This window comes from Theropithecus gelada, chromosome 7a (genome assembly GCF_003255815.1).
Source record: "Theropithecus gelada isolate Dixy chromosome 7a, Tgel_1.0, whole genome shotgun sequence".
In the NCBI taxonomy this organism is placed as follows: Eukaryota; Metazoa; Chordata; class Mammalia; order Primates; family Cercopithecidae; genus Theropithecus; species Theropithecus gelada.
This window is the reverse complement of record NC_037674.1, coordinates 52112400-52139308: the sequence shown is the minus strand read 5'-3', so window position 1 is coordinate 52139308 and position 26909 is coordinate 52112400. Positions and strand designations below refer to the sequence as shown.

General features: G+C 52.4%; 1 protein-coding gene across 1 annotated transcript in view; it reads right to left on the bottom strand.

The window, feature by feature from the left end:
• TMEM266 (transmembrane protein 266) overlaps positions 1 to 26909 on the bottom strand; it is a 146984-nt gene that overhangs the window by 35710 nt on the left and 84365 nt on the right. The window contains exons 4-5 of the mRNA XM_025389888.1: positions 12103 to 12257; positions 8703 to 8776 (exon numbers count right to left, since the gene is read on the bottom strand). Of these exons, the coding sequence (XP_025245673.1) occupies positions 8703 to 8776; positions 12103 to 12257 (229 nt within the window). The remainder of the gene's footprint in view (positions 1 to 8702; positions 8777 to 12102; positions 12258 to 26909) is intronic.

Sequence of the window (26909 nt, the reverse complement as noted above, 5' to 3'; positions counted from 1 at the left end):
CACCAAGTACAACTTTTAGGTTGTGCCCTTAAATGAATTAGGCTCCTCCTCCTTCTGTCTTCCCAAGGCCTAGAATTGGGTGCATAAGTGTGATGGTGTGCCGTCTTCAACCAAGGAAGGCCAGGCCGCAAGACAGAAGCCTGCTGGGTCCCCAACAGCCCCAAGCCTTACCTATCCACTTAATGTGTTTTTCCATGAGAGAGATATGGACCTTGCCTTGTTTAAGCCTCTGTGTTTTGGTTTTCTTGTTACAGCAGCTTGGCCTGTGCCTGAGCCAGCAGGGCTTTCCCCTTCCTGTCCTTCTGGCTTAAACGTCACCTCCGTGAAGCTCTTGCACACTCCCCGGCTCAGCTGGTGCCTCCTTCCTGAGTGTTCCTATGGTCCCTGGGAGTCACCCTCCCACAGCACTTCCTTGTACCTTGTGCTGATTCCCTCCCCATCCCCCAGTGGAGGCTCAAGGGACCTGGTCTGTGTTCTCTCTTTTATCCCTAACACCTGGCATACAGCAGCCACCAGGCAATTATGCACTGTGGACAGATGAACAACGTGTGCATGAATGAATAATTCCTGAATGGTACTGCCTTCAGGAGCGGTTTCCTCACCAAGAGGACATCTTTCTCCAAAGAAGCCTCTTAAATGCTGGTCCCGTAAGATGCCGGTACATTTGTCTGCAGGCTCTTCCTTGAGCCAAGATGACTTTAATTCACAGTGATTCACATCAGATGGTGCCCCTCTCCCTCATGACTGTAGTATAAGCCTAGCTTTTTGAACTCTGCAAAGCTGCCCGGAGGATCATCACCCACAGCTGTTATGCCACAGAAAGGCTTGGCTGGTAAAATCCAGCTCTTTCTCGTGAAGGACAATCTTGATTTCTGTGAAGGGATGGGAAGGTGAATGCTCATCGGGGACAGTCATGTCTCCTTCTCTGAGTACCGAGAGGAGCACATGGCGGCCCGAAGTCTGCTCCTCTATAACTTCCCGGCGTCTGGGTGGGTGGCCCCATGCTTAACTGCAAGACACCTTGCAGGGGTGGGAAGAGAGCTGGGTTGGGGGGGCCACAATGTCTTGAGATCATAGCTCAATAATGGGCTGGTTGTGTGGCCTTGGGCCAGTCAAATCCTCTCCCTGGGCCTCAGTTTCTCCTTCTGCCAGAGAGGTGGGTTACATGTTGTAATTCTTCCAATTATTTATGAGAATAATATCTGCCATCTACTATATGTCTGAGTGCCAGACCCTGGGTCAGCCCTCCTAACATGTGATTCTCATTTTACAGAAAGGGCCAGAGAAGTTAAGGAAGCTGCCCATAGCCACACAGCAATCAGGAATGAAGGCAACATTTGGACCCAGAAGTTTCTGGCTCTGCAGTGTGTACTCAGCTGTGTAAGAACACCACATAAAAAGCAGGCATGATGGCTCACACCTGCAATCTCAGCACTTTGGGAGGGCAAGGCGGGCGGATCACTTGAGGTCAGGAGTTCAAGACCAACCTGGCCAAATGGTGAAACCTCGTCTCTACTAAAACTACAATCATTAGCCGGGCGTGTTGGCACACACCTGTAATCCCAGCTACTCAGGAGGCTGAGGCAGGAGAATTGCTTGAACCTGGGAGGCGGAGGCTACCGTGAGCTGAGATCATGCCACTGTACTCCAGCCTGGGTGACAGAGAGACTCTGTCTCAAAAAAAACACACACACACACACACTACATAATAATATGGTTTCTTTTGTTGCTGCCCAACTCCTCTAATTGTGCTGAGATTGAAACTTAGTGTTTGTCTCCTCTGAAATGCTACAATAGCCATATCCATCCTGAACTCTCAATTCAGGAGTGTCCAAAACAAAAGTCCAGGCTGGGAAGATGGGAACGGGGCCTGGTGCAAATATAATTTCTGCTATGGCAACTGCTCCTCCTCTTTCTCCCCCTTCTCCTTTCAAAATGGTGGTAAAATACACATAACACAAAACCATCTTAACCATTTTGAAGTGTCCAGGTGGTGTTAAGTACATTCACATTGCTGTGCAGCCATCACCACCATACACCTTTAGAGCTTTCTCGTCTTCCCAGACTGAAGCTCTGTACCTGCTGAACAGTAACTCCCTATTCTACCTCTCCCCATTCTACTTTCTGTCCCTATTAATCTGACTCCTTTAGGATCCTCAAATAAGAGGAATCATCATGCTTCTTTAGAAACAACACTCTTCTTAGCCGAAAAAGCAGAGGCCCAGGAGTGAGGGGTGGAGGGAGCTGGCCAGGCATGGGACTCAGCCAGCAGTGGTTGAGCAGGAGGAGGAGGCAGCAGACAGTGCACCCAGAGCCTCTGTGCCCCACGAAGGAAAGAGACTGGACGGTTTTATGAACCAGAGCAGTGCCAGGGAAGCAGGTGAAACAGCTAGAATCCCAGCCGCTGCCTTCCCTCTGTGCTGGCCCGTCCACAGGGGACCCATCCTCGGAGGCCTGGCTCAAGCCCCACTCTTCTGGAAGCCTTTCCTTCCTAGCTCAGCCCATGGAAACACAACAGCAAGAGGCTGCTGTGGAGAGGGCTCAGGAAACACCTCCCAGCCAGGCCTCCTGCTAGTGATGGGGAAGCAGTGGCTCCAGGTTAGGGTCAAGGCCAGAGTGACCCTGGCTCTGAAACACGCCACCTGCTGGCTTCCCCCCCCCACCCCCCCGCAGCATCCTTCCCCTCCCGACACCTTTGCCGAGACCCATTGCCCACGGAGGCAGGGACACAGCCTCACTGCCCTGCCCCACACAGACCAAGCAGAGTCTTACACCTCTGAAAACACGGGCTGGACTAACCCACTGACTGCCTGTGCTTCTCAATGTGCAGCCAAGGACACCCTGCTTCAGCAGCATTGGGGGTTTATGTAAAACGCAGATTCCTGGACTCTTGTGGAGAGCCAGGATATCAGAAACTCTGGGCACAAGCCCCGGAATATGCTTTTTAAACAAACTCCCCTGGAGCACCCGATGGAACCACAGGGACGTGTAAGGCGACCCTGCTCCAGGTTACAACAGGAGACCACAGGTCCACAAGCAATAATGAGAAAGGGCGTTAGATGGGGAGTCAAGAGTCTGGTCCTCTTTCTGGCTCTGACTGTTCCTTACTAACCACCTGACACTGGCCGGATCTCTGGACAGATCTGGGCTGAAAGCAGATCCACGCCTGTGTGCGGCCACCTCTAGAGCTGCTCCGCGAGGCACACAGCTCACTAAAAAAGCAGAGTGATGATGAGGGATTGCCCCACCCCCAGCCCCAGCCCCAGGGCCGTGGCCTTGCAATACAGGCCCCTAAAAGTTGCAAAGGGCTTTGAAGGAGCATTTGAAGGAGCATCTGATGGAGCCAGAATCCTCAGCTTCAGTCACCTCCTTTCCCACCTGGGGCTAAGGGTTTTCAGCCTCCTTCATTCCAGTTTTGCCTTCAGGAGGCTGCTCTGATAAGCAGTGTAGGCTAGAGCCTTGGCAAACACTCAAGGATGGTGCCATTTATTGAGTATTTATTAGGAGCAAAGTTTTTATGCCATTTGAGAGACGCAGAAACTGAGGTGTGAAGAGTGGCTGGTGAACCTTCTGGTCCCTGGACCCCTCTTGCCTTCCGCCTCAGGTGCCCTCATCTTCTGTTCCTGGTCAAGCCCTGCTCTCAAGAAGGGACTCCCCTCATCTCTTCCAAGGGAAGGAAACGCTGTCTTCTCTGAAGGAAGGGGTCCAGGCTTCAGGCCGCAGGACAGGAGAGGGGGAAGTCCCAAGCCTTGCACCGGTCCAGGCCCTGCCTCAGCCAAATGGAAGAAAGGGCTCCTGCCCCTTCCTGCGGCCTGAGGCCGAGGCCCTCCCCTCAGCAGAATCAGCGTATTTCCCTGGAGAGGAGCCTGATGAGGTTGCTAGAGTTTGGAAACCTTGGGAGATGCAGGCGGAAGTAGCTGTTAGTCTATAAGCTGGTTTTGTGCAAATTTTTAAAAGGCAGAGGAAGATCCCTAGCTCACCTCTTAGTGAGCAGAGTGGGGGCTGGACACCCCTGTGCCCTGCAGAGCCATCCCCACATGGGGCCCACCAGCCAGGGAGAAGGGAGCAGCCACGTCTAGCCCCGAGCCTGCGGCCTCCCAACACTGCCAGCTACACCCCCAGGTTGGGGGCGTAGGGTGGTGTGTGGCTCAGGGGAGCAGGCTGGTCTAAGGAACAGCCACCATGGGTACCAGATGCTGGAGGCTGACCCCTGGCACTTCCTTAAGAAGCAGATCTGCTCTTGGACAAATTTTCCCTGGGGTTAAACTACAATGGCAAGACGAAGATGTGGATTCCAGGATCCAACTACAAGGCCAAAATAAGAAATGTGAAGATCTGTGTGGTAGTTGACACTGTCACTAGTCTCACACTGGTAAGGAGAAGAAAAACAGTGGCTGTTGCCTGTAATCCCAGCACTTTAGGAGGCCAAGTGGGGAGGATCACTTGAGCTCAGGAGTTTGAGACCAGCCTGGGCAACATGGCGAAACCCCGTCCCTACAAAAAAAATATATAAAGATTAGCCAGGTGTGGTGGTGCACGACTGTAATCCCAGCTACTTGGAAGACTGAGGTGAGGGGATCGCTTGAGCCAAAGAGGTTGCGGCTGCAGTGAGCTGAGATTGGACCACTGCACCCCAGCCTGGGTGATAGAGTGAGACCCTGTCTCGAAAAGAAAAAAAGAAAAGTGTGCTGTGCTACATCATGGATGAAATGAGAAAACATGCTAAGACTCCAGTCACAAAAGACCACATAGTGTAAGATTATGTTTACATGAACTATCCAGAAGAGTTAAGTTCACAGAGACAAAAGCAGATTACTAGCTGGCAGGGGTGGTGGTACAGGGGGCAGGGGGAGTGACTGCTACTGGGTATGGGGTCTCCTTTTGGGGGTGATGAAAGTGCTTTGGAATCAGGCAGAGGTGACGGCTGCACATCACTGTGTGGGTACTAAATGCCACCGAATTGTCCGCTGTAAAAGGGTTATGTGAAGAGAATTTCACCTCAACAGAAGGAGGAGGAAGAGAGGGAGAGGAGAGTCAGTAGCTGCTGCCACCACTGCCTGAGGCTCCTGTCTAGAAGGCCAGCTGTGGCTCCACTTTCTCTTCTCCCAGGGAAAGAGCTGGGGCTGCCTGGGCCTTTCCAGACCCCAGGGATGGGGCCAACACCCCACAGCCCACACTGGGTCCTGCTGCAGGGTGGCCTGGCATTGGCCAGGAGGCCCCAAGGACTCCTGCAGTCTCAGGGGAGGAGCAGCAGTCTTCCCAGTTCCAAGTGGCCAGCTGGGCCTGGCCTCAGCCAAGGGCAGGGCTGTGCTTTGGAAGAACATTTGCACAATTCTCCATCTGGATTGCAAGGCTCTGTATATTCTTGGTGCTGAAGGGCCACGTGAAGTGCAGTGACCCTGCGTGACCTGGAAGACTGGGTCCCAGGGAGTCTCACGGGCATCCACTCTCACCTTGGACCCCTGCAGGGACCCCTGCACAGCCTGCCTGATGAGGGGCACTCTCACCGCTTTGACAGCATCTATCTCACTGTCAAACAGCTTGGCCCATTTGAACAGACGTCCTCAAACGGAGCCCAAACCAGCCTCACCTTCCCCTTCTCTGGGCCTAGCTCTGTGACCTGGGGCCAGCACAGAGCACAGTAGCCCGTCTTCCCAGAGCGGCCTGCAGAGCTCTGGGGTGGGCAGAGGCCAGGGCAGAGGCCCACTCATCCACCCAGAGGCGTGCGCCTGGGCCCACCTGCCATTCCTGCAGGCCCTGGGCAGGTTTCCACACCTCTCCAGGCCTCAGTTTCACAACTCATAAAATGTCCTACCCACCTTCCAGGACTGCCCTAAGGCTCAGCTGCGAGGCGGGGTGGAGAACTGCCCAGGACAGCAGGAGCCCCGGCGGGGTGACCTTCTTGGAATTTCCTGTGGAGTAATGTCCACTCCCTAAGGCCAAGGAGGCTTAGAGTGCCACCCCACCCTCGGCCCACAGCCACATCCCTGGGTATTAACCAGGAAAGAACTGGCAGACCTGAAGGGGTGGCACTCATTTCTCCCAGCTGAGGAGGGGGTGCCAGTCATCCTGGGTCTGTGGTCTGAGTGATCGCTCGGTCAGACTTTCTTTCTCAGGTTCTTCCCAGAGACCCCTGGTCCCTTCCCACCCTGCCAGCTTCAGGGCCTCCGAAGGATGCAGTCAGGGGCAAGAGACCAGCTTAGGAGCCCAGAGCCCTGGGTCCAGTTTTGTTCTTAACTGGCTGCGTAACCCTAGGCTGCTCTCCTTGTCTGTGCAGTATTTTGAAAGGACACCACTGGTATGGTGAGCAAACACGCAGGCTGACCCACCATCCTGGCCCTTCCTACTAGGCGTCCCAGTCACTGTGAGGGGCACAGACATGCTCGCATGTTTCCAAACTGTCTGGGGGCAGGGGACCTCCATGAGACCCTTCCAGTAACAAGGTTCTGACACGGTTCTTGTGGGCACGCAGCAAGACCACGGAAATTTGCGCTTGCTAGTGTGGTGTGAGCTGTGTGTATATTCCCGCAGGTTCTGTACCTCATTCATTCGTCACTCGATCCCCATGCACCGGCCCTCCATTCATGCTGGGCAGAGGGCACTGGCAGGGCCGGACCCTGCTACCTGTCGCCTGACTCCACCCCCTCACCATCTTTGACAAGGTCAAGGTAACAGAGCCAGCCCTTCCTCCCCAGCCTCCTACAGACCCTGCTCTCCCCGCTCAGCTGTGGGAGGACCCAGCCCCTTCCCTGGTTTGGGGGTGCCTGTGGGGGACTCTGAGGCTGCGATTCCTGTGCACAGGGGTTTGTCTGTTTCAGGTGGCTCGTCTCCGGCAGTCACAGGAAGGGAATGCCAAATTAATGCTGGGCAATAAATTCTGCAAAAGCCAATAAAACCAAAGCAGAGGGATAGAGGGGAAGAACCGCAGCAACTGATTAAACATTTTTGTTGGCAGTTACAGACACATGGCACATTTTCCAAGGTTTGCATCAAGGAGACATCTGGCCATGGCCCATGTGTTTGCGGGAGGGAATCCTGGCCAGGCAGAGACAAGGGGCCAGGGAGGGCCGGACCCACGTAGGGGCTGTAAGCGGGGGAGCAGGCACTCTGCTCTGGGGGCAGGCAGAGGTACCTCCAGGACAATGGTCTCAGGGAGGCAGTTAGGACCCGTCCTGGGAGGGCAGTGCTGGGATCTGCCCCCTCCATCTGAGCCTCAGGCCCAGGCTCACCGGCCAGCTCCATGGGCTGCAGGAGGCAAGGACCGGGAAAGGGAATGTTCCATGCTTGGAATGCCTGCTGCCCAGCCCACCACACCCCACACCCGGAGTCAGGATTCTAGACTCAAGACCCAAAGCCCAGCTCCCTCCTGATTTTTAGGGAGGGTGGTGGGGGGAGAGAGAGACAGAGAGTGCAGAGCCATTAGGTAGACCAGAGGGGACCCATAAGAGGATGCTGGGACTCCTGACTCCCAAGGTTACCTACCTCAGTGCCTCTGCCCATGCCACCCTCTCTCACAGCATCCTTCCTCCCTTCAAGGCCCCCGGTCTTGGGGTCCCAGAGCCCCCGTGCCTCAGGTAGAGCAGCTCCCGTTGGTGTGAGCTGTGCGTGTGTTCCCAGAAGGCGCTGTGCCTCACTCGTTCCTGCCTTTCCCCAAGGGTTTGCTGAGCCATGCTGAAAGGCCCACGGGACTCTGCATGGGCTAATATGTACCCATAGCAAGGATGGGATGCTGGAGGGTGGAGTGACACAGTGGCCTGCTGACTTGGGCCAGTCCTAGGCTCTGTTAGGAAAAACCAGTTTTCTACATGAAACTCTCCTGTCCTTCAGTGAACCTCCAGTGCGCACAGGGCAGGATAAAGCCCTGCCTGCAGCAAGCCCAAGCCAATTCCTCCCACACCCAGATGCAGGCCAGAGTCTCACTGGGACAGCCTGGGAACTGCTCAAAGGAAGTGTCACTCACCCCCATGCAAAAACAGAGGAATGTGCTGCCCAGGCACGTCAGCTTCTGCACCAAGCCCAGGGGCCCGCGGATCTCCGTAAACTTTCCCCTCCTCTCACCACAGAGATTCGCACTTGGTCTCTACTAGCCGACTCCAGCAATGCTGACGGGGGTCCATGCTCCCTGAGCCCCCATCGCGGAAACACAGCCTCGCACTCACACTGAGAGGCATATCTCTCGGCCCCATCAGACCCGGGCCCCTGCAGGACCAGGTCGGGTCCACTGCCTGGCCCTGTGACCCGGTTCCCCCACCCCCTGCGTGCTTCGGCCCCAAGGGTCCGGCCAACTGTGGGCCCAAGACCACAGCCACAGCGTCCCAAGAGCTTCCCTGTGTGGGCACTCGGCTTCAGCCTCACCTCCCACCTCCTCCTTACTGGCCGCATCCAACACTGGCTGCCCCTCGATTCCACACTCAGTCTCACGTTCACCAGCGTCATCGGCACCCCCTCACCAGGAGAACACCTGCTCATCCGCTGGGGTTCCTCCCAGGGTTTTGCTTGCGCCAAACCCCCCTGGCTGGGTCGGGCTCCCTGTACCATCTCCCCCCACAGAGCTCAGCTATCTGTATTGTATCTCCCTCCCAGCAGCCTCAAAGGCTAGCGGGGGACCTGATGCTAGAAACCATTTCAAGAAGTAGACGTTGGTTTTCCCAGGACAGGAGTCACCCAACAAAGGAGGTGACAAGGCCACAGTCTCTACATACCTCTGAGAAGAACACGGACAGAATGACCAGGCTGATCCAGTGAATCACGCCAGCAAACTGGAACGCGCTGGAAACTGCAATGGACAGGATAAGGACCAAATTTGAGGAGCAAGGAATTAGGTGCGTTGCTATGGGGGCTTCGCAGCATCCATCCAGACCTCTGGGACCCCAGGGCCCGCCTGCGTGAACATTTACATCTGGTGGAAATTGGGTCAGAGAGCAAAGGCAGCTTTAGCTGGCGTCTGCAGTGAAGGCGGTAGGAGATTTGTGAGACAACGATGCTCTTCTTCTTGCCTCCAACCCAAGGGGCTGCTTCCTTCTCCCCCACGGGCCGCCTCTCTGAGCTCCTGCTTGGTCTTTGGTGGGCTTTCGGCTGTAGCCAGACTGTAGGAAAGAAACCCTCCAGAAGGGGCTCAGGAAGACATTCACGGCTTTTGGGCTGTGTAGGCAGCTTCAGTCGAGGCTGGGTGGGCTTTTAGACATCCAGCCCACAGTTCACCCCCAAAGTGCTGTGCACAGTCAGGGGACTCTAAATGAGCTTACTGTGACTTTTTGTTCTGGAAACCGAGTGGCAGAGACGGTGGTGTCGGCCAGGGTGTTTTGGAGAGAAGGCTGCAGTAAGGACTGGCAGGGGAGCCAGGTTTGGGGCACAGGTGTCTGCCTCCCTCCCTAGATTAGCAGAGCCAGTGGGATGGGGTCTGCTAAACTTCTACGTTGCCCTGCTTGCCCCCAGGTTCTGGAGTGGGAGTGAGAGGAGCCATTGGCCCCTGAGGGTTCCCACCCCACCTTTCACCAGCCACTCCTCAGAGTTAAGCCATTTTCTTTGGAAAGCCCTTTTAAAATACGTGAAGCCACGGCCAGCCTTCAAACCCTGGCATGGCATGGTTTTTAGCCAGCAAGGCCAAAAGCAGGATGCTGGGGCCTAGGACAAGGGTCAGGTGAGCTCTGATGGAGACTGGGTGGGAGGGATTGCCCCAGAGGGTAGAGGGCTCCCCAGAGGCCTAAAAGAAATACTGGTGGGATACTGGGGAAGAGCTGAGATGGGGCGAGGGGCAGGAATGCTGCTGAGAACATGCCTGCTCTGCCTCCTTTGTGAGCTGCAGCCAGGCCTGCTTGGCACATTGCTCAGAAACCCCCCAGGGCCAAGGGAAAGTGCCCAGTGCCTTCAGCGGGGAGGGCCAGACTGAAACAGAGGAACCCACAACCTCTCCCGAAGCTCTGGGATCTGCAGACCCTGGGGGTGGGGAGAAGTCAGGTCACAAAGCATAGCCAGGGGAAGACAGCTGCAAAACCAGGTTCCAGGTGGGAGACTCTGAGGCCCCCTGGCTTTGGGCCAAGGCGACCCTTAGAAGATGAGCCTGGAGTCAGGCCACATGAATACCAGTGGGAACAAAGAGGCTGAGGCCCATGTGACTCCAAGAAGACCTCCAGATGATTCTGAAAACATAAAATCTCTCCCCATTATTTCTCAAATGAATTCCTGTGCCTTTTTTTACGGTTTGCTTTAGAAGAGCAATAAATCTCTGATTGTGCGTTTTATGGAATTTAAGATGCCTTTTATGAGCTGCTATTGGATCTCCCACCAAAATCAATCTCCTGGATACTTAATTTTAAGCAAAATTCCAGTGTCGGCTGGGTTCTCAGTTCTCCTCAATACCTTGTCGTAGCCCGAGCAGCCGAGGGCCCCGAGGACAATCCGCCACGGGGAAAGAAAGGCTCCGTTATGGGCAGGTCTCATAAAAAGCAGACAGTACGGGTGAGTGGGAGGGAAAGTACACAACATGGTTTAATTGAAGACAGGCTGAGTGTAAAACCAGTACGGGTCACTTTATGCTGGAAGATCCTTTAATTGGAACCAAGGGGCCACCAGCTGCATAAAACCCAACTAGGCTTATCAGACAAAAGCAATTCTGTGTTCACCATTCATCCTCTCGCAGAGAGCAGAGAAGGCTCATGTGACTTGGAGGGAGCTTGGACAGACCCTGAGTTCACAGGATCCCATAAAGGAGTTGAGGGCATTTGAGAAAGGAAGCCCAAGACATCTGAATGGGTTTGGGGGTGACTGGATCTACAGTCCTGGATTTTGCCAGTGGAAGGAAAAGAAGTCTCTTTGGGGCTGATAATTGTACCTTTTATTATTATTATTTATTTATGTATTTATTTAATTTATTTATTTGAGATGGGGTCTCACTCTGTCACCCAGGCTGGAGTGCACTGGCGTGATCATGGCTCACTGCAGCCTCGACCTCCCAGGCTCAAACGATCTTCCCACTTCTGCCTCCCGAGGAGCTGGGACTACAGGCGTGTGACACCATGCCAGGCTAATTTTTACATTTTTTGTAGAGACAGGGTCTCGCCATGTTCCCCAGGCTGGTCCCAAACTCCAGGGCTCAAGCGATCCTCCCACCTTGGCCTCCCCAAATGAGATTACAGGCATGTGCCACCACACCTGGCCTGTGCCTCGTTTTAAATTTGCATTTGAAGGATCTACCTTTTGAGTCAGGGCAATACAGGGAACCAGGAACTGCACCAGAAACCACTAAGTTATCCAAAGTCAAGAGGCAAGATACCTGCCCCTGCCCCTCTGGTGCGACAAACAGCACGGGGTAGGCCTGGTGGGGGTAAGCGGTGGATCCTCCACTCAGACAGCGATGTCACTATGGGACATCCAGGACAGAAGAGGTGGAAGACAAGGTTTAACGTGAAACTAGGACAAATACCAAGAGGAAGAGAACTGGCCAAGCAGTTAAATGACCTGGTGCCTTGAAGTCCCAGCCCCAATACCTCTTACTTAGGGCAAGTATCTCACTTCTCCAAATCTTAATTTGCCTCGTCTATAATATGGGATCATATCCATCTCGCCCATCTCACAGGGTTACTGTAGTGTCAAATGTGCGGAAAATTCTTTAAAAACTATCACCATACATATAAATCACACTGCCAACTCACAGCTGGATAAAAATACCAGGAATCTTATCATTGTGGTCGCTGTCGTAAGTAGTTACTACAAGCTGAGATGCCTCCGTAAATGGGAACTCTCTTTAGACTACAGAAAATTCCAACCTGGAAAATCCCAAATGGGAGCAATTAAAAAAATGCATACAGGGGTCCCCAACGTTTTTCATCTCATCAGTTTCTGATCATGGAATGCTGGGGAGAGGACTGCAGAGGCCACATTGGGCAGAGAGGGGCAAACTGAGGCTGGGGGTGACAGAGAGAGAAGCTGCCAGATGTATTTCCTCCCCAGTGGCCATCCCCATGAGCCCTGGGGCCTGAGGCTGGGCAGCAGCATCGGCGGGGGCAGATCACGGCCTGCAGGTTGGGGACCCCTGATGAATGCAGATGCACATTGAATATTGACATCATATGTATTGGCATATGTATCTCTCTTGCTACTCACACTGGAGAAGCTTTATATCTATTAGAAGTTCCAGAGTCAGGAGAATCACCACCAATATTACACAGGCTACCAGGAAACTGTTGAGACTTGCACTGAGCAAAAATACCTGCCACACGGCTGCTCTCTTCCCACAGCACGGCTTCAGCCAGTTAGACCTGCGGGGACAAAAGTGGGGAGAAGAGAGGCTAAGAATGGGAGGGGACAAGAGGGTGGGCCCCAGTCAAAGCCCTGCTCTCAAACCCACCAGCGTCACTCCTCCTGGGCTCTCTCCCTGGCTCTAGGCTTCATGGCGAAACACAACCTTATTCAAGAGGCTGGGGAGCATCATAAAGGGTGAAAATGTCTCATTAAGAAATGGAGCTGGCCGGGCGCGGTGGCTCAAGCCTGTAATCCCAGCACTTTGGGAGGCCGAGACGGGCGGATCACGAGGTCAGGAGATCGAGACCATCCTGGCTAACACGGTGAAACCCCGTCTCCACTAAAAAATACAAAAAACTAGCCGGGCGAGGTGGCGGGCGCCTGTAGTCCCAGCTACTCCGGAGGCTGAGCCAGGAGAATGGCGTGAACCCGGGAGGCGGAGCTTGCAGTGAGCTGAGATCCGGCCACTGCACTCCAGCCTGGGTGACAGAGCAAGACTCCGTCTCAAAAAAAAAAAAAAAAAAAAAGAAGAGAAATGGAGCTGGCCATTTTTTTTTTTTTTTTTTTTTTTTCTTTCTTTCTTTTTTTTTTTTTTTCTGAGACAAAGTCTTACTCTGTTGCCCAGGCTGGAGTGCAGTGGTATAACCTCAGCTCACTGCAACCTCTGTCTCCCAGGTTCAAGCAATTCTCCTGCCTCATGCTCCCAAGTAGCTGGGGCTACAGGTGCATGTCACCACGCCCAGCTAATTTTTGTATTTTTGTAGAGATGGGATTTCATCATGTTGGCCAGGCTGGTCTCGAACTCCTGACTTCAGGTGATCCACCCGCGTCGGCCTTCCAAAGTGCTGGGATTACAGGCATGAGCTACTGCTCACAGCTGGGCTTATATGCAAACCTGCAGCTCATGTATCTCTGTGCTTCAGTCTTCTCAGAGTTGAAAAGGGTATGAGACCAACATCTGGTGGGTTAGTGGACAGTCGGCCTAAGCGGCAAGTGCAGCGTGGAAACAATGTGTTATTACTGCACTTCTGTGCAGCTCAGAATGCGGTGACATGGGATCTGGCATTTGGGAGCATCTCAATTTGCCTTTAATAAATGCTCGATGAATCACTGAATGGATTTTCCATTTTTCAGCTATAAAAAGGAAGATTTGAACTAGATCGCTGTTTTTCAAAGTAGGCTGCGTGGAACACTAGTTCCACAAAATGTTCATAGTTGTTATTTGATGCAAAAGTTTCCATGATTGGGTATGTTTTGGGAAATTTGGGTCCAATGAAGTTAAATGGCTATTTTTCTCTGTGGGGTGTTTTAGGGCCTTCAATATGCTCTTATGCATCATCATGGTCCCAAAGAGACTGCAGAATCAGGGCTTTCCAGACTTGCTGGATGGTGACACCCTTTATCACAGAGTGAGAATCTGGCGAGACTAGAGTTCCACGGACTTTCAGGGAAACCCTTGACTATATGATTCTGGGCATCACAGCAGAGGTGAGGCTGCTGAGGACAGACGCTTTCCTGAGCAGGTCTGGAGGTGGGAGGGGTCACAGAATCTGAGCTGGATGGGCTCCGCAGGGCACTGGACACCCTTCTCTCAGGAGCACAGGAAAGGCACCTCTGAGGGGTCTGGGGAATACAGGGATGGGGGAGCTGAGCTCAAACTGTACCGCTTTGGTAGTTTAGGTACAAACAGGACCTGCCTGCCTCCCTTGCTGAGGAAGAACTAGGCATCCTGAAGTGGCAGCCACAGCACCAGCCCGGGAGGCCACGCTTCTGGCTCTGCCTTCGGCCACCCTGGGGCCCCGCGTGAAGGCTCCTCACCACTGTGGCCTCCGCCTCCGCCTCCCCATGTGTAAACAGGGATAACGCTCCTGAACTCACAGGTCACTAAAGTTAAATGAGGGAACTGATCGGCCCTGTAAAGACAACGCAGCTGAAATGGATTTTGGTGATGATGGCGACGACAATGATAAAATATGTGATGGCCTGAACACGGGGTTGTGAAGGGGGCTCTGCCCTGAGGTGCCCCCTTCTCTCGGAAGGAATAACGTGAATGCTTCAAGGAGATTTCGTCCTCACACTCCATCCAGGGAAAGCCTGAAGGAGTCCCCCGCCATTGGAAGGACAGACAAAGCTCACAGCTCTTCAAGAAACCTGGTGGGGCACTGGGCTTATTCACGTCATTCTGAATATTTTCTAACACCTCTGGGAATGATAGGCCCCCATCCTCAGCTCTGTGGGGAATGCAAAGACTGGTGTTCAGTCCCCAAACTCAGGGAGCTGCTTCCAGAAAGACAGGTAGGAGGACATCAACAGGCAAAGGAGGAAGAGGAAGAGGCCATTTTGGATGGGGCTGTGGGGGTAGACGTGAGCCCTGCAGGTCCAAGAGTATGGGGCAAGAGATGAGGAAACCAGCCAGGTCAAAAGAGAGGGACAAGCAGAAAACAGGAGAATGGTCTGTGGGGGCCAGATGGTGAAGGCCATCGATGAACACCCTCGTTGCCCACTGCAGGTGGATTTCAAAGTCCACTGCAAACCGCTTCTTTCTGCTTTCATGCTGGCACAAGGGGCCAATCTTCACGCAACGGGCTGCAGAGGAAACCCCAGACTGAAACTGGGAGGAGCTCGGGCGGGTTGCCAGATCAAGCGCAGGATGTCCAGTTAAACATCCCAACTTCACATAAACAGTGAGCAATTTTCTAGTGTACCCTAAACATTGCGTATGATAGACTCATACTAAAAAATGATCTGTTGCCTATCTGAAATCCCAATTTAACTGCGAATCCTGTATTCTTATTTGCTAAAGCTGGCAGCCCTAAACTCAAGAGCCGAGGGGTCCAGAGGGGGCCTGGTGAGGGCGACTGTGATTTGATCAGAGAAGCATGGGAACCCTGGGATGCAGGCAGAAAGCCAGGATAAGCTGGGGAAAAGCGCATGGGAAGGCCATCTGTCCGGAGGGGCAGAAGGGAAGGACCTGGCCAGGGAAGCCAGGTGCTCGGATGACAGCTTTGGCCCTGCTGGGCTGGAGGTTCACAGAAGCCTAAAGCTGCTGCCCGCAGCAGTGCCAGTGGCACGGTGCTCCCGTCCATTAACAAGCCTTTGCATTTTAAGATATCCTTGGCTATCATCACTTGGCCACCCTCCTCACCTCCTGATTCATCCTTCCGGCATCACCTACTCCCCCCGCTTCTTTTCCCAGGATGTGACATTCCTGTCTCCCCTTCCGCCAGCCCCATTTTCATCCTTCACACCTCTCGCACCAAGTTCACGCTCAGCCTCCAGCCACCTCAGCGCCTCCGGAAGCCAGTTCCCCTGCCCTCTGCCTGCTCACTCCTCCCTGACGGCTCTAGCATGGTCTTTTCTAGGGCCCAAGGACACCCGGTTCCAATTCCACATTCTCCCCAATGCCCATTCCTGTGTCTGTGGCCCCTAAAACTGATGCCATGTCATTGTCATTTGAAATCTGAGCCAAGCACCTTCAGGCGGTTATGAATAAAAAGGGCAGCTGCCAGGGCCATCTGCCTGGGCTGGCCAGCAGGAAGCCTCATCTTCACATTCCGCAGAAGCCACCAGGCATTTGTTCACCTTCGTGCCTTGGACATCCCTAAGACACTGCTCCTTCTACCCCAGAGGAGGGTCCCGAAGGGAGTAGGGAATGAAACGAAGCATTGTATGCAGGAGCACTAGTTCCATGTATATTCAGTTCCCTATTGACAGGAGACTCAGATCATGACCTGCTTCCAAGGGAGGAAAAGCCAATTTATATTGCTGTTTAAATGTCATTTTTTCTTTTTCATTTTTTTTTGTTAGAGAAACTTACTAATCACATCAGGTAGTTAGCGAGAAGCTGCAGGAGATGGGCGTCTAGAGTTACCTGTGGTCTGAAGTCAGCCCATAGTTGGCCTGGCCCTGCCACCAGAGCACACTCCTCAGCCTCAGGGAAAAGTCAGGTAGAGGACCGGGCAGATGGTAGGATTCAAATGCCAGGCAGGAGAGGACGGCCTTGAAGTCAAATGAACGCTGCCCCCACCATGAGCTAAGGTAGGCAGTGTGATCAAGAGAGGCGAAAATCCCTGCTCTTGGGCAGGTTACGCTCTAGTGGGAGAGAGTGTCAGGCAATAAATACAACAGGTTATGGTGTGCTACAAGGCGACGGTACCATAAGGAAGACACACAGAGCTGGTGGAGGGATTAGGACGGGTAAAGGATGAGTTGACATTTTAAATATGGTGGTCAGAGCAGGCCTCAGTGAGAAAGTGACATGGGAGAAAGCTAATGGGGGTGAGGGGAGAGCAAGTTAGTGTACATGGTTGAAATGTACACTACATAGCGACTGTTTCTGGTAAAATTCTATTCAGCCCCGAAGTAACTCCAGCATGAGAAACACCAGGATGATGGGAGCCAGGAGCTGGGCCCGGAGGAGGATAGGGCTTCCCCCTTCGGCAGTGGGTGTAACTCACCACCCACCACCATCTAGGACAGATGCTGCTGGTGCAGCCACAGCCCTTGGCACAGCCAACACACAGCACCCAAGAACCCTGAGGCAGCCGCACAATCGTGCCTGTGCCACGCTGCTCTGGTCCTGTCCTTTTATTCTCATGCCAGCTCAGTTGTCCCCTGCCCACACTCTGCCCTCAGCGACCCGCCCCTCCACCATGCCAGTCTGGGAGTGAGTTCGTGCAGGCCTCTTTGTTGGGGGTGTCACTTGCATCCTGCTCTGTGCACCCCCTCCTCTCGGTGGCCGAGGGCAAGGCACATGGGGGTGGACTCGACAGAGTGGAAGGACAGAAGACCACTGTCAAGGAAATGATGGTATCCAGGGGATACAGTGTCTGGTGAGGCCTGGCTGCGTTGGAGCAGGGAGACAGGGAGCCATGGAGACTGGGGGTGGGATGTGCCTCCAGGTCAGTGGATCTCAACCCAAGCTGCACACTAGAGCATCCAAGAGAGCCCTTAAGAACTCCAATGCCCAGGCTGCACACCAGACCTCCTGAACCACAACCTGTGTGAGGACCCAGGCCTCCTCAGATGACTCCAGTGTGCAATCAAGGTGGATGGAAAACGGCTGTTCCGGGTCGTCGATACTCAGTGGCATCTACAGAGCAGCAGCATCAGCATCACCTGGCACTTGTTAGGAATGCGGCGTCTCAGCCCTTCCCGGTGCTAGCTGAATTTCAGTCTGCATTTCAATGAGATCCCAGGTGCTTTGGGTGAGAACAAATGCTTCTGGCGGCCTAATAAGAGGTAACAGGTATCTCAGAAGGTAAAGGGGGCATGGCAAAGGGAGTTTGGGAGCAGAAGAGATGAGACAAAAGAAGGCAAGCCACGGTGGAGCAGCCCTGGGGCATCAAGGAAATGGTGCAGGCAGGCTGTGTGTGTGTGGGGTGGGGGAAGAGAGTCCAGACAGGTTCTGGGCTTCTTCGGGAAGAGCAGAAACAGAGGGCAGGGCTGCACTAGACTGCAAGACCACAGACCCCAGGACTCCAGAACAGAGCCCTCGAGGGTGGGTGGGGGGCTGGGAGGCTGGGCTGAAGCTGCAGGCTTTTGGTTGACCAGTATTTGAAAATCTCAAGCTGCTAGTAAAATTTCATCTGAAATTCAGATGACTCGGACATTCCTAGAAGACTGTGTTTTAGCAGCAAAATAGAATGTGACCAGTTTCAAAAGATTCCTGAGTGGTTCAGTAATGACTCAAGGGGCTTAGTGGGCCAAAGGGGAAATCAGCGTTGAATGCTTAATTACAGAAGGTGCTTTCCTTCTGTCTTCAGCATCAGCCCGTGAAGGCCCCAGGGCTGGTTCTCAGGGTGGTGTTATCCCCAGAATTGCCACGAGAGGGCAGGCGTTTCCCAATTTCCTGTCTTGGTGCTGCTGTAGTGAGGGGACAGCTCCAGGGGCCCGGCTTGGGCTGCCAGAGTCTGCAAATATCAACAAGCAGATGGTATGTCCTGGCAGATGGGCAAGTATTCTACCATAGTCACTCTTGAGGCCTCAGAGAAATCCTGGGGTGGGAGGGGAGGCTGAGTACCTTTGTTGCTTCTGCTTCATAGTCTTAGGTGTTTGCATAAAAATTTCAAAAAATCTAGAATATGAAAGTGAAATGACAAACTTCCAGCGGAGGCTTCATATGCGATAAAGCCACAGGGGTGACCTGGAAGGAGCTGGCTCAAGCCACTGCTCCGTCAGGCAGCGTTCCCAAGCCTGGCACTGAAGCAGCCCCAATCTGGAAGGGGAAGTAGATCCGTGTGGCGCTAGGATGGGGAGGGCTGAGCTTGCTCCTGTGGGGACTGGCCTCTCCCACACCACAATCCACTATGCAATTGGTCTGCAGTGGCTGCCAGGCTGGCTGTGGCGGGGAGGGGAGTGACTGCACTGAGTCTCCTGAGGTGCAAGCTGGGGAGTGGCCAGAGCAGGGGGACCGTGGATACCCTCAAGGTGTCCTAAAAGGGGCTCACAGGCAGTGGAGAGTCACAGCATCAGCCCATCTCCCTGAAGGCAGCAAAACTAGCTAATCCTGTCGGCTCTACTTTGAGATTTTCATCCTTCAAGTTCTCAAGGAAGGGGCTGAGGGAGGTGATCAAAATGAGACTGGAAGCTGCCTGGCAGGAGGAGCCGGATTGAAGCCTGGGGCCCTGGGCTTCCCCAGCTGCTGTCACTCTGCCTTCAGAAAGTCACTGCTAGACCAAGGGCTCAGAAGCTTTCTGGACTGCAGAGCTCTCCAGCAGTGGATACAAGCTATGCCCCTACACCCCCAAAATGCACAAAACCACAGCACTGTGCATAAGATTCCAGGGAGTGCATGAACTCCTTGAATCTCACCGATGGATCATCTAAGGATACCCAGGCTCCAGGTTAAAGCCCCAGCATTAGGTGATTTGAGGCCCCACCTAGCTCCACTCGCGCCGGTTCTAGCATGCTGAACACCTGTGCCCTGGGTGTCACAGCTGACTTTGCCAATGGTTTTGATGGTCAGCAAAACTCCTGGGTCCCACTTTACTATATTTATTCCAGATGATTAAAATATTGGAGAAAGCCATGAGGCGGAAATGTAACTTCTGTCATTGACATGGACTTATTGATTAAACAAACAGTTAAGATACATATTGTGCACCAGGAGCTGTTGTGAGCACTTTACAAATGTTAACTCATCTAGTTGCTATAAAAGGCAAGTCCTTTTTCTCTGTTTTCATGGAGGGGAAAGCCAGACTTTTCCATCTGTTTGGCTGTTGCTGGCAACTACTGTCTCCAAATCACAGTCGCACCATTGACTGAACTCTGACTGGAATCGTTGAGCCTTAGTTTCCTAATCCCCTAAATGGAGATAATCTGCTTTGACAGGGTTGTTGTGAAATTTAAAAATATTGAAAACATATGTCAAGCCCATAACACAGTGTTTATCATACGATCTACTATGGTGATTTTAGATACACAGTCATTAGAAGGGGGATGAATAAACACAGTAAGTTTCCACATTCATTCCATTCCAGGCATGGTTCTCATATGCTCACCAAATGCCAGGCACTGTATTGGGTACTGGGCCCATGAGGGTGATCAGAGCCTTCATCCTTACGGAGCCTACAGCCTTATACATGAACTCTGATGATCCAATGCATTCCTAGTTCTAGGACACTCAAAAGGCAAAACAAGGGGAGGAAAAAGGCAGGAAAGAAATGGGCTCACTGTGTATGATGTCTCTAAAGAGACGCATCATCTCAATCTGTGAGAACCATCAACCCAATGCCTACGGGGCACCCTTTTACAAACCATCTGAAAGGGTTAGTGGGGCTTCTTTCTCACCCAGGGAGAGCCAGAAACACAGGAAAAACACTTAAGCTTCCCCTTTGTTCCCTGTACCCTATTCCAGGGTGCAAGCCACAGCAGCACACAGACTCTGAGACGCGGGCTCATAAACACACACCACGAAAACAGAACTCTCAAGGTGGAGGTGAGAGGTGACTCTCCCAGCGCTCTGGGAGAGCTAAATAAATGGAAGTTTCCACACAGGCAGCTTCAGTTCTGCAATCAGAGCTAAAGGTTAGCCCTGCTGCCTTGCGGGGAGAGAGGGAGGAGGGTTGTGTGCAGCTGGGGTCACCAGAGTCTGACATTTGCTTGTCCCAGAATCTCAGATTTCTTGCATCCTCAGAAATGTCAACCCTGGGAAACAGTAGGGTGTGGTGGCAAGAGTTCAGGGTGGGGGGTGAGGGGGTGGCGGAAACGGCCATACACTTGGCAACCTCACCCCTGCCCACCTCAGGGCACAGTGGCCAATGCACACCATGGATTGGCTGCCCCTTCTTGGGGAGACCAAGGACACTGAACACACATCTCAGAAGGGCTGCCATGTAGGTGGGCTGTGCTCAAGCAGTCACCCAAGTCCTTGGCAAGGGGTTCAAGGTTGACTTGGGGGTGGCAGTGTGGTGCTGTTGGATGAAGTGCCTATAAGGTCTCCGCCATCCTGAGGTCCTCAATTCTGGAAACTGGTCTCAAGTCTGAGAATCTCCTTGTGCTGTGCTTGGAGGACAGGGCTGCTTGGGGGCAGTCAGCTTCCTACCGGGTGAGAATGAGGGAATAAATCGGCACCCCACCCACCAGCTCTCTCCAGGTTTGCTGTGGTTTGGCAAATCCTGGGTCAGCCAAGATCTCCCTCCTTCTAGTTGGCCAAAGTCAGTATTCAGGTGCTTCCACAGATGATTGGGGACTCCCATTCCATCCCAGCACCACAAATTCACCTAACTTTTCCTTGCGGGACGTGGCCACGCATTTCAACTTTCCTCCCCTCTCTCCAGGAAACGTCCCCGACTCGCCCCCGACCCAGGTGGTCAGAGGCGCTCCGCCGCCATCTAGCGGTCATCCGCCGCTGTACACCCTGCTCCTTGCGAGCAGGTGGGGGGAGGGGCGGATATTTTGCTGAGAAATAATACATCTGAATGTATTGCCTTTTTTCCTTTTTTTTTTTATTTTTTATTTTTATTTTTTAATACAGGGTCTCACTCTGTTGCCCAGGCCGGAGTGCACTGGTGTGATCCTGAGTAGCTGGGACTACTGGCGCACACCACCACACCTGGCTAATTTTAAAATTTTGTAGAGAGGGGTTCTCACACTCCAGGCTGGTCTCCAACTCCTGGCCTCAAGCGATCCGCAGGCCTCAAAGTGTTGGAATTACAGGCATGAGCCACTGCAACCGGCCTTAATTGATTTATTAATCAAGGAAATTTCTTTGGGGTTCCTGGACTACAGGAAAGACAGCTAACCAGTGCTCATCAGGAAAAATGTTTTCGTCTAAATTAAACTTTTATTCTGTGGTTGGGGCATCAAGAATTCTCCTGGAAGCTGGAGCCTACTAAAAATATCAAGGGAGTGAGGGGTCACAGGGTCAATTTGGGGTCCAGGGACAGCTGGCTTGCCAGAGAAAGGGGTGGTGTTTATTATAGACAGATCTCACTGGCATCAAGAAAGTGGATTATTGAAGCTCCTTTCTTTTCCTCCCTGAGAAAAAAAAGGATGCAAAGCCATCCGAAATCATGTGATGCCGAACTTCCAGACTCTGCAGCTGCATGGCCATGGCGGGGATCAATCTGCCTCATAACCCTGAACCCCCAAAGGCTTTTCCTTCCTCTACCAGGATGTTAAAACTTTACTAAGTGAAGTTGGCATGTTCTGAGGCAAATCTGATTTCCTTCTCTAGGGTGACTTTGTGGAGAAGGCACGGAATTAGCAGGTACGTTCAGACGTGAGCCAGCCAACAACCATAGCAGTAACTTCTGAGGCATAAGAAGCCTGGGGCCTCCCTTGCAGCTCCTTCCCAACTCCATAGAGATCTAGGGACCAGCTCCCAACTCCCTCCAAATGGAACTGGGCTTCCCCTTCTCTTCTAATGCTTATTTGCATGCAGCCCTACCCATTCACTCACTGATTCATTCATTCAAGTCATTTCTTGATCAGTCAACACCCCTGTTCCAGGCTCAAGTGATCTGATCCCCACCGTGAGGAAACCCCTGGCCCGATACTGGAGACAGATTTGTAAAGAGAGGAGCAGAGCTCAGTGTCACCCCTGGGTGTGGTGATGGAGGTAGGCAAGGTGCTATGGGTACACTGAGGTGAGGACCTAGTCTGGTGGGGTTGGAGGACAGAAGACTTTCTGGAGGCTGTGGCCCTCAAGCCAGACAGTCAGGAAGAGAGAAGGGTATTTTGGGCTATGGCTTAGTAGGTCCCTACCCCTCCCTTCTCTTTGTCCCCAGTCTTTGCTCGCTGGCATATCTAAAATTATTTCAGTCCTTATTTAGAGATGTTTGCTATATTGGGTCTGTCTTATTTTTCTAACCTGACATCTCAAAAAATATCCCTGTGCCCCCATTATGTTTTTTTCCTCTGAGTGTAAAGTTCTGGCAGAAATGTGCTGTTGGCATCATCTCTAAGTAATGAGATCCATTTACGTCTGCCCAAGACCCAAACTTCCTCCAAGCTTCCCCTGCCTAGGAGTCCAGCCCTGACCTCTCAGGCTGGGCTTTTTAGAACCCTAAGATATAAATAACTGTCTTACTAAACACTGAATATCTTTCATTTCTTACTTTATTTTTATTTTTGACAAAGACTATCCCACTTTCTCACCCATGACCATCTTTGCACCCTCTTTTCACTAAAAAGATGGGGAGCATCTTTATCTTTATGTGACCACAGAGTGTCATTTATAAAGTGGGGATGATGACCCCCACCTTGCACCACCATTTCTCCTACGGGGCTGTGGGCCTTTCTAGGGTGGAGACTCTGGTCTCTCTGATTTTTCTCTTTTGTTGCCTCTGGTCTCACCCAGACCCTGAAAACTGCCCAGACCTTCAATGTACTTGGTTAAGAGAAAACAGAACTTCCATTCTGCACCATGATTCTTGCAAATTCAATGTCACTCTTCCAAAGACAGATGATTGGCTCACTGAGAGCCTCATTTTTCTGTACCTCACTTTTCCACCATTGAGTGGGATGACATCCAATGAGAACATCACAGAATGAGAACAAGAAATCAGGGGCTCTGGTTATGTGTAAACACAAAGCCCCAGCACTGTCCACCAGGACAATGGACACTGGTCCAACTGCATTGGAATGAAAGCATCAACTGACCAAGTCATTGAAGAAACAGACTAAGAAGACAGAGCTTTCCCAATCCAAACAATGTCTAGAGAGGCTGGATGAAATTAAGAGCTAATTCGAGACTGAAGGCTATGAAAGGAGAACTGACTTCCTTAAAAGCTGTGGATGATTCTCTTGCTAATGTTCACATACCCCCTCCCACTGGAGTCACAGTAATGTACTTTGGGAAATGATACAGTTCCAGGGGTAGGCCTGATTGGCTCATGGATTTTCCCCTGTGCCTTGCCACGCGACCCAATTCTAGCCAAAGACACATGAAGGAGAGAGCTGCTGGAGGCTTCTGGGAAAGTTCTTTGTTGCTCCTAGAAGAGAGTGATGGGCAGCCACTTTCACTTGCCAGACATGAATGAGGAAAGATGTGGCCTGATGACCACAGGCAGCCCTCTCGGAAGGAACCAGTGGAAATGGCTGGTTCCTGTCACAGCAGGAAGCAGGCCTGGGGTGCTTGTAAATGAGCCGAAGTACACATATGGCTCATTTTAGTAGTAATGGGTTGGTGAGGTCCAGGTTCCACGCGTTGGGGGTCACATGGCTCTCAGACGTCATGGGATGAAGTTTACAGCATAAGGATGAAGCCGACACTGCGGCCAGCAGAGTGCAGAGATGAAAGGAATCTGGTTCTTGTTGGCACTGGTGAGTCTCTGGACCAATCTCAAAGCCACCCTTGCCCTGGACTCCATGGTACCTGGCCCAGTGAGTGTGAGGTGGGTTTTCTGTTACATGCAGTCCAAAACAACTGGCTGATGGAGTTACCAGTTCTTCATGAGAACAGTGTAGAGAAGAGATATTATTATGGCAGTAGAAATTTATAAGACTTAGAGATGATGGCGTATGAGGCATGAGGGAGAAGACATCAAGCTGGCCCCTCAGGTTATCCACGTAACAGGGCATTATGGGCAGCTCAGCTGGGGTGCAGATACCTCCCTTGTTCCGCTTCTCCCCTTCTCCCGAGTGTCTGTTCACCTCTGTGGACACGCATGAAGGTTTTTGAGTGATCACTATTGAGGGAGGGAGGCACCTGGCTGGGGGTGGGGGTAGAGGCAGCAGGGGAGAGGCAGATGATACAGCAGGCATGATGTGCCAGCCCAGCTTCTTGGGTTGAACTGGAGACCTGGGTGTAGAGTGGTGAAGGCCAGAGGCACATAGGACTGGAGCTGGGGCCATAAGTCCTGCATTGACAACATGGTACAGGTAAGCCACGCATTGACAGCATGGTACAGGCTTGTCATGGGGGTAGCTTTCCTTCCTCACTCTGCATGGAGCTCACACTGCACGGGCTTTGGGTTTCTGAAGCCCCTCCACTTGGCACTGGCACTCCCAGAAGGGACACCATTGGCAGCAATAGCTTCATGGGCACTGGACACGGTCAGGAGGGAGCCAGAGCAAGGGAGGAGGAACACAGACTCCAGGATAACTACGGTTGACTATAGGTGACTAGAGGTGACCACAGCAGGCTTCATGTAGCTTTGGGGCATTTTGGAACCCACTGGTACCTGTTGCAGCAGGAAGGAGACTTAGGTGCTTGTTAATGAGCTGAAATTCATATTGCTCATTTTGGTAGTGATGGGTGGGTGAGGTCTAGGTTCTGCTGGTTAGGGGTCATAGAAAATACATATTGAGAAAAGACAGTGCAGTCTGGGGCTTGCTGGGTTTGAGATGGCCAGGACAGGCAGGCCATTGTTGCTCAGGCTGGATTTGAGTGCTGTCACTGAAAAGGCAGTTTTTAGCAATGACTTGGGTGAGACAAGAACATTTCTCCTCTCAAGTATGCAGCCAACTCAGAGGCAAAAGAATAGATCATTCCACAGACACTCACCAGGATTCTGAGATACGTTTGGGATCCCTGTGAATATGTTCAGGAAGTAGCTGGATATAAGTTGGGAGTTAGAGAGAGAGAGAGAGAGAGAGAGAGAGAGAGATCTAGGCTAAAGACACAACTTTGAATGTTACCAGTTGAAGGAGATTAATTTAAGTAATGGGAATGGATGAAATTACCCAGTGTGTAAAATTAGTAGAGTGAAAACGGCCAAAGGCAGAAAACAAAGTACCCAACATTGAAAGAACAAGCAGAGGAACCTCAAACAATTTTTTAAAGGCCTGGAAGGAACAGCCAGAGGAGGGGGAGGAAAATCAGGAGAGGGGCTGGGCATGGTGGCTCACGCTTGTAATCTGAGCACTCCGGGAGGTTGAGGCAGGAGGATCACTTGAGCCCAAGAGTTCAAGACCAGCTTGGGCAACATGGTGAGACCCTGTCTCTATTTAAAAAATTAAATAAAAAAAGAAAATCAGGAGATCATGGTTATAACAGCGGCCACAAGGAGGCTGGAGAGGGAGGGAGTGCCTGACAGTTTCAAATGCTGGACAGAGATAAGGATCGTAGCAACAAGGAAGTGGCTGATGCCCTTAAGAACAGTTTCCGTGGTGTGGACGAGGCTGAAGCTGGACTGCAGCAGATTGAGACATGAATGGGAGGGGCGAAGGGGAGGTGGCAAGTGTCTCCAGCCTTTCAAGAAGTTTGACTTCAAAGAAAAAGAGAGGTAATGGTACCTAGCAGGGAGGTGGAGTCAGAGGAGGACATGAGACTGGAGTGTGATGACATGGGGTGAGGAGGTAACTGATGGAGCAGGTGCCTGAGAAGGTGGGAGGGGAAGGCAATCAGAGCTCAAGGAATGGGGCAGGCCCTAAAAGGGAGGAAGGAAGAGACAGGGGTGCAGTGCAGCCCATCTACGACTGTGTCTACCTTCTGAGGGTACTAGGAGAGGAGGTCATCTGCTGAGGGCAAGAAAGAGGGAACTTGAGGCAGACACAAGCGATCAGAACTGGCCACCTCGGGACTAAGCAGGACCACAGAGGAGGACTGCCAGGCAAAACTGAGAATCAAGTCGTGGCTGGAGACCTTGAGTCCAGGGAGGCACCCAGTCTGCACAGTCATATGATTTTCCTCCCTGAGCCCTCAGCAGCCTGAGTGCAGAGGTGAAGAGAGGAGCAGCAGACAGCTCTGCTATTTGGGCTCTGCTAAGCAGCTATCTGGAGGACAAAGGGCTTCTAGGCAAGTCAAGGAGCTCGGCCAAGGTAAGGTTCTGACCCCCATCAAGGCGACTGCTCCTTCTTCCTCACCCCGCAGGATTTTCATGGATGTAAAGCATACCAAACCACCTCACACCCATTAGGAAGGCTGCTATCAACAAAATGGAAAATAGCCAGTGTTGGTGAAGACAAAGAGAAATCAGAGCCCTCGGCCGGGCGCGGTGGCTCAAGCCTGTAATCCCAGCACTTTGGGAGGCCGTGACGGGTGGATCACGAGGTCAGGAGATCGAGACCATCCTGGCTAACACGGTGAAACCCCGTCTCCACTAAAAAATACAAAAAACTAGCCGGGCGAAGTGGCGGGCGCCTGTAGTCCCAGCTACTCGGGAGGCTGAGGCGGGAGAATGGTGTGAACCTGGGAGGTGGAGCTTGCAGTGAGCTGAGATCCGGCCACTGCACTCCAGCCTGGGCGACAGAGCGAGACTCCGTCTCAAAAAAAAAAAAAG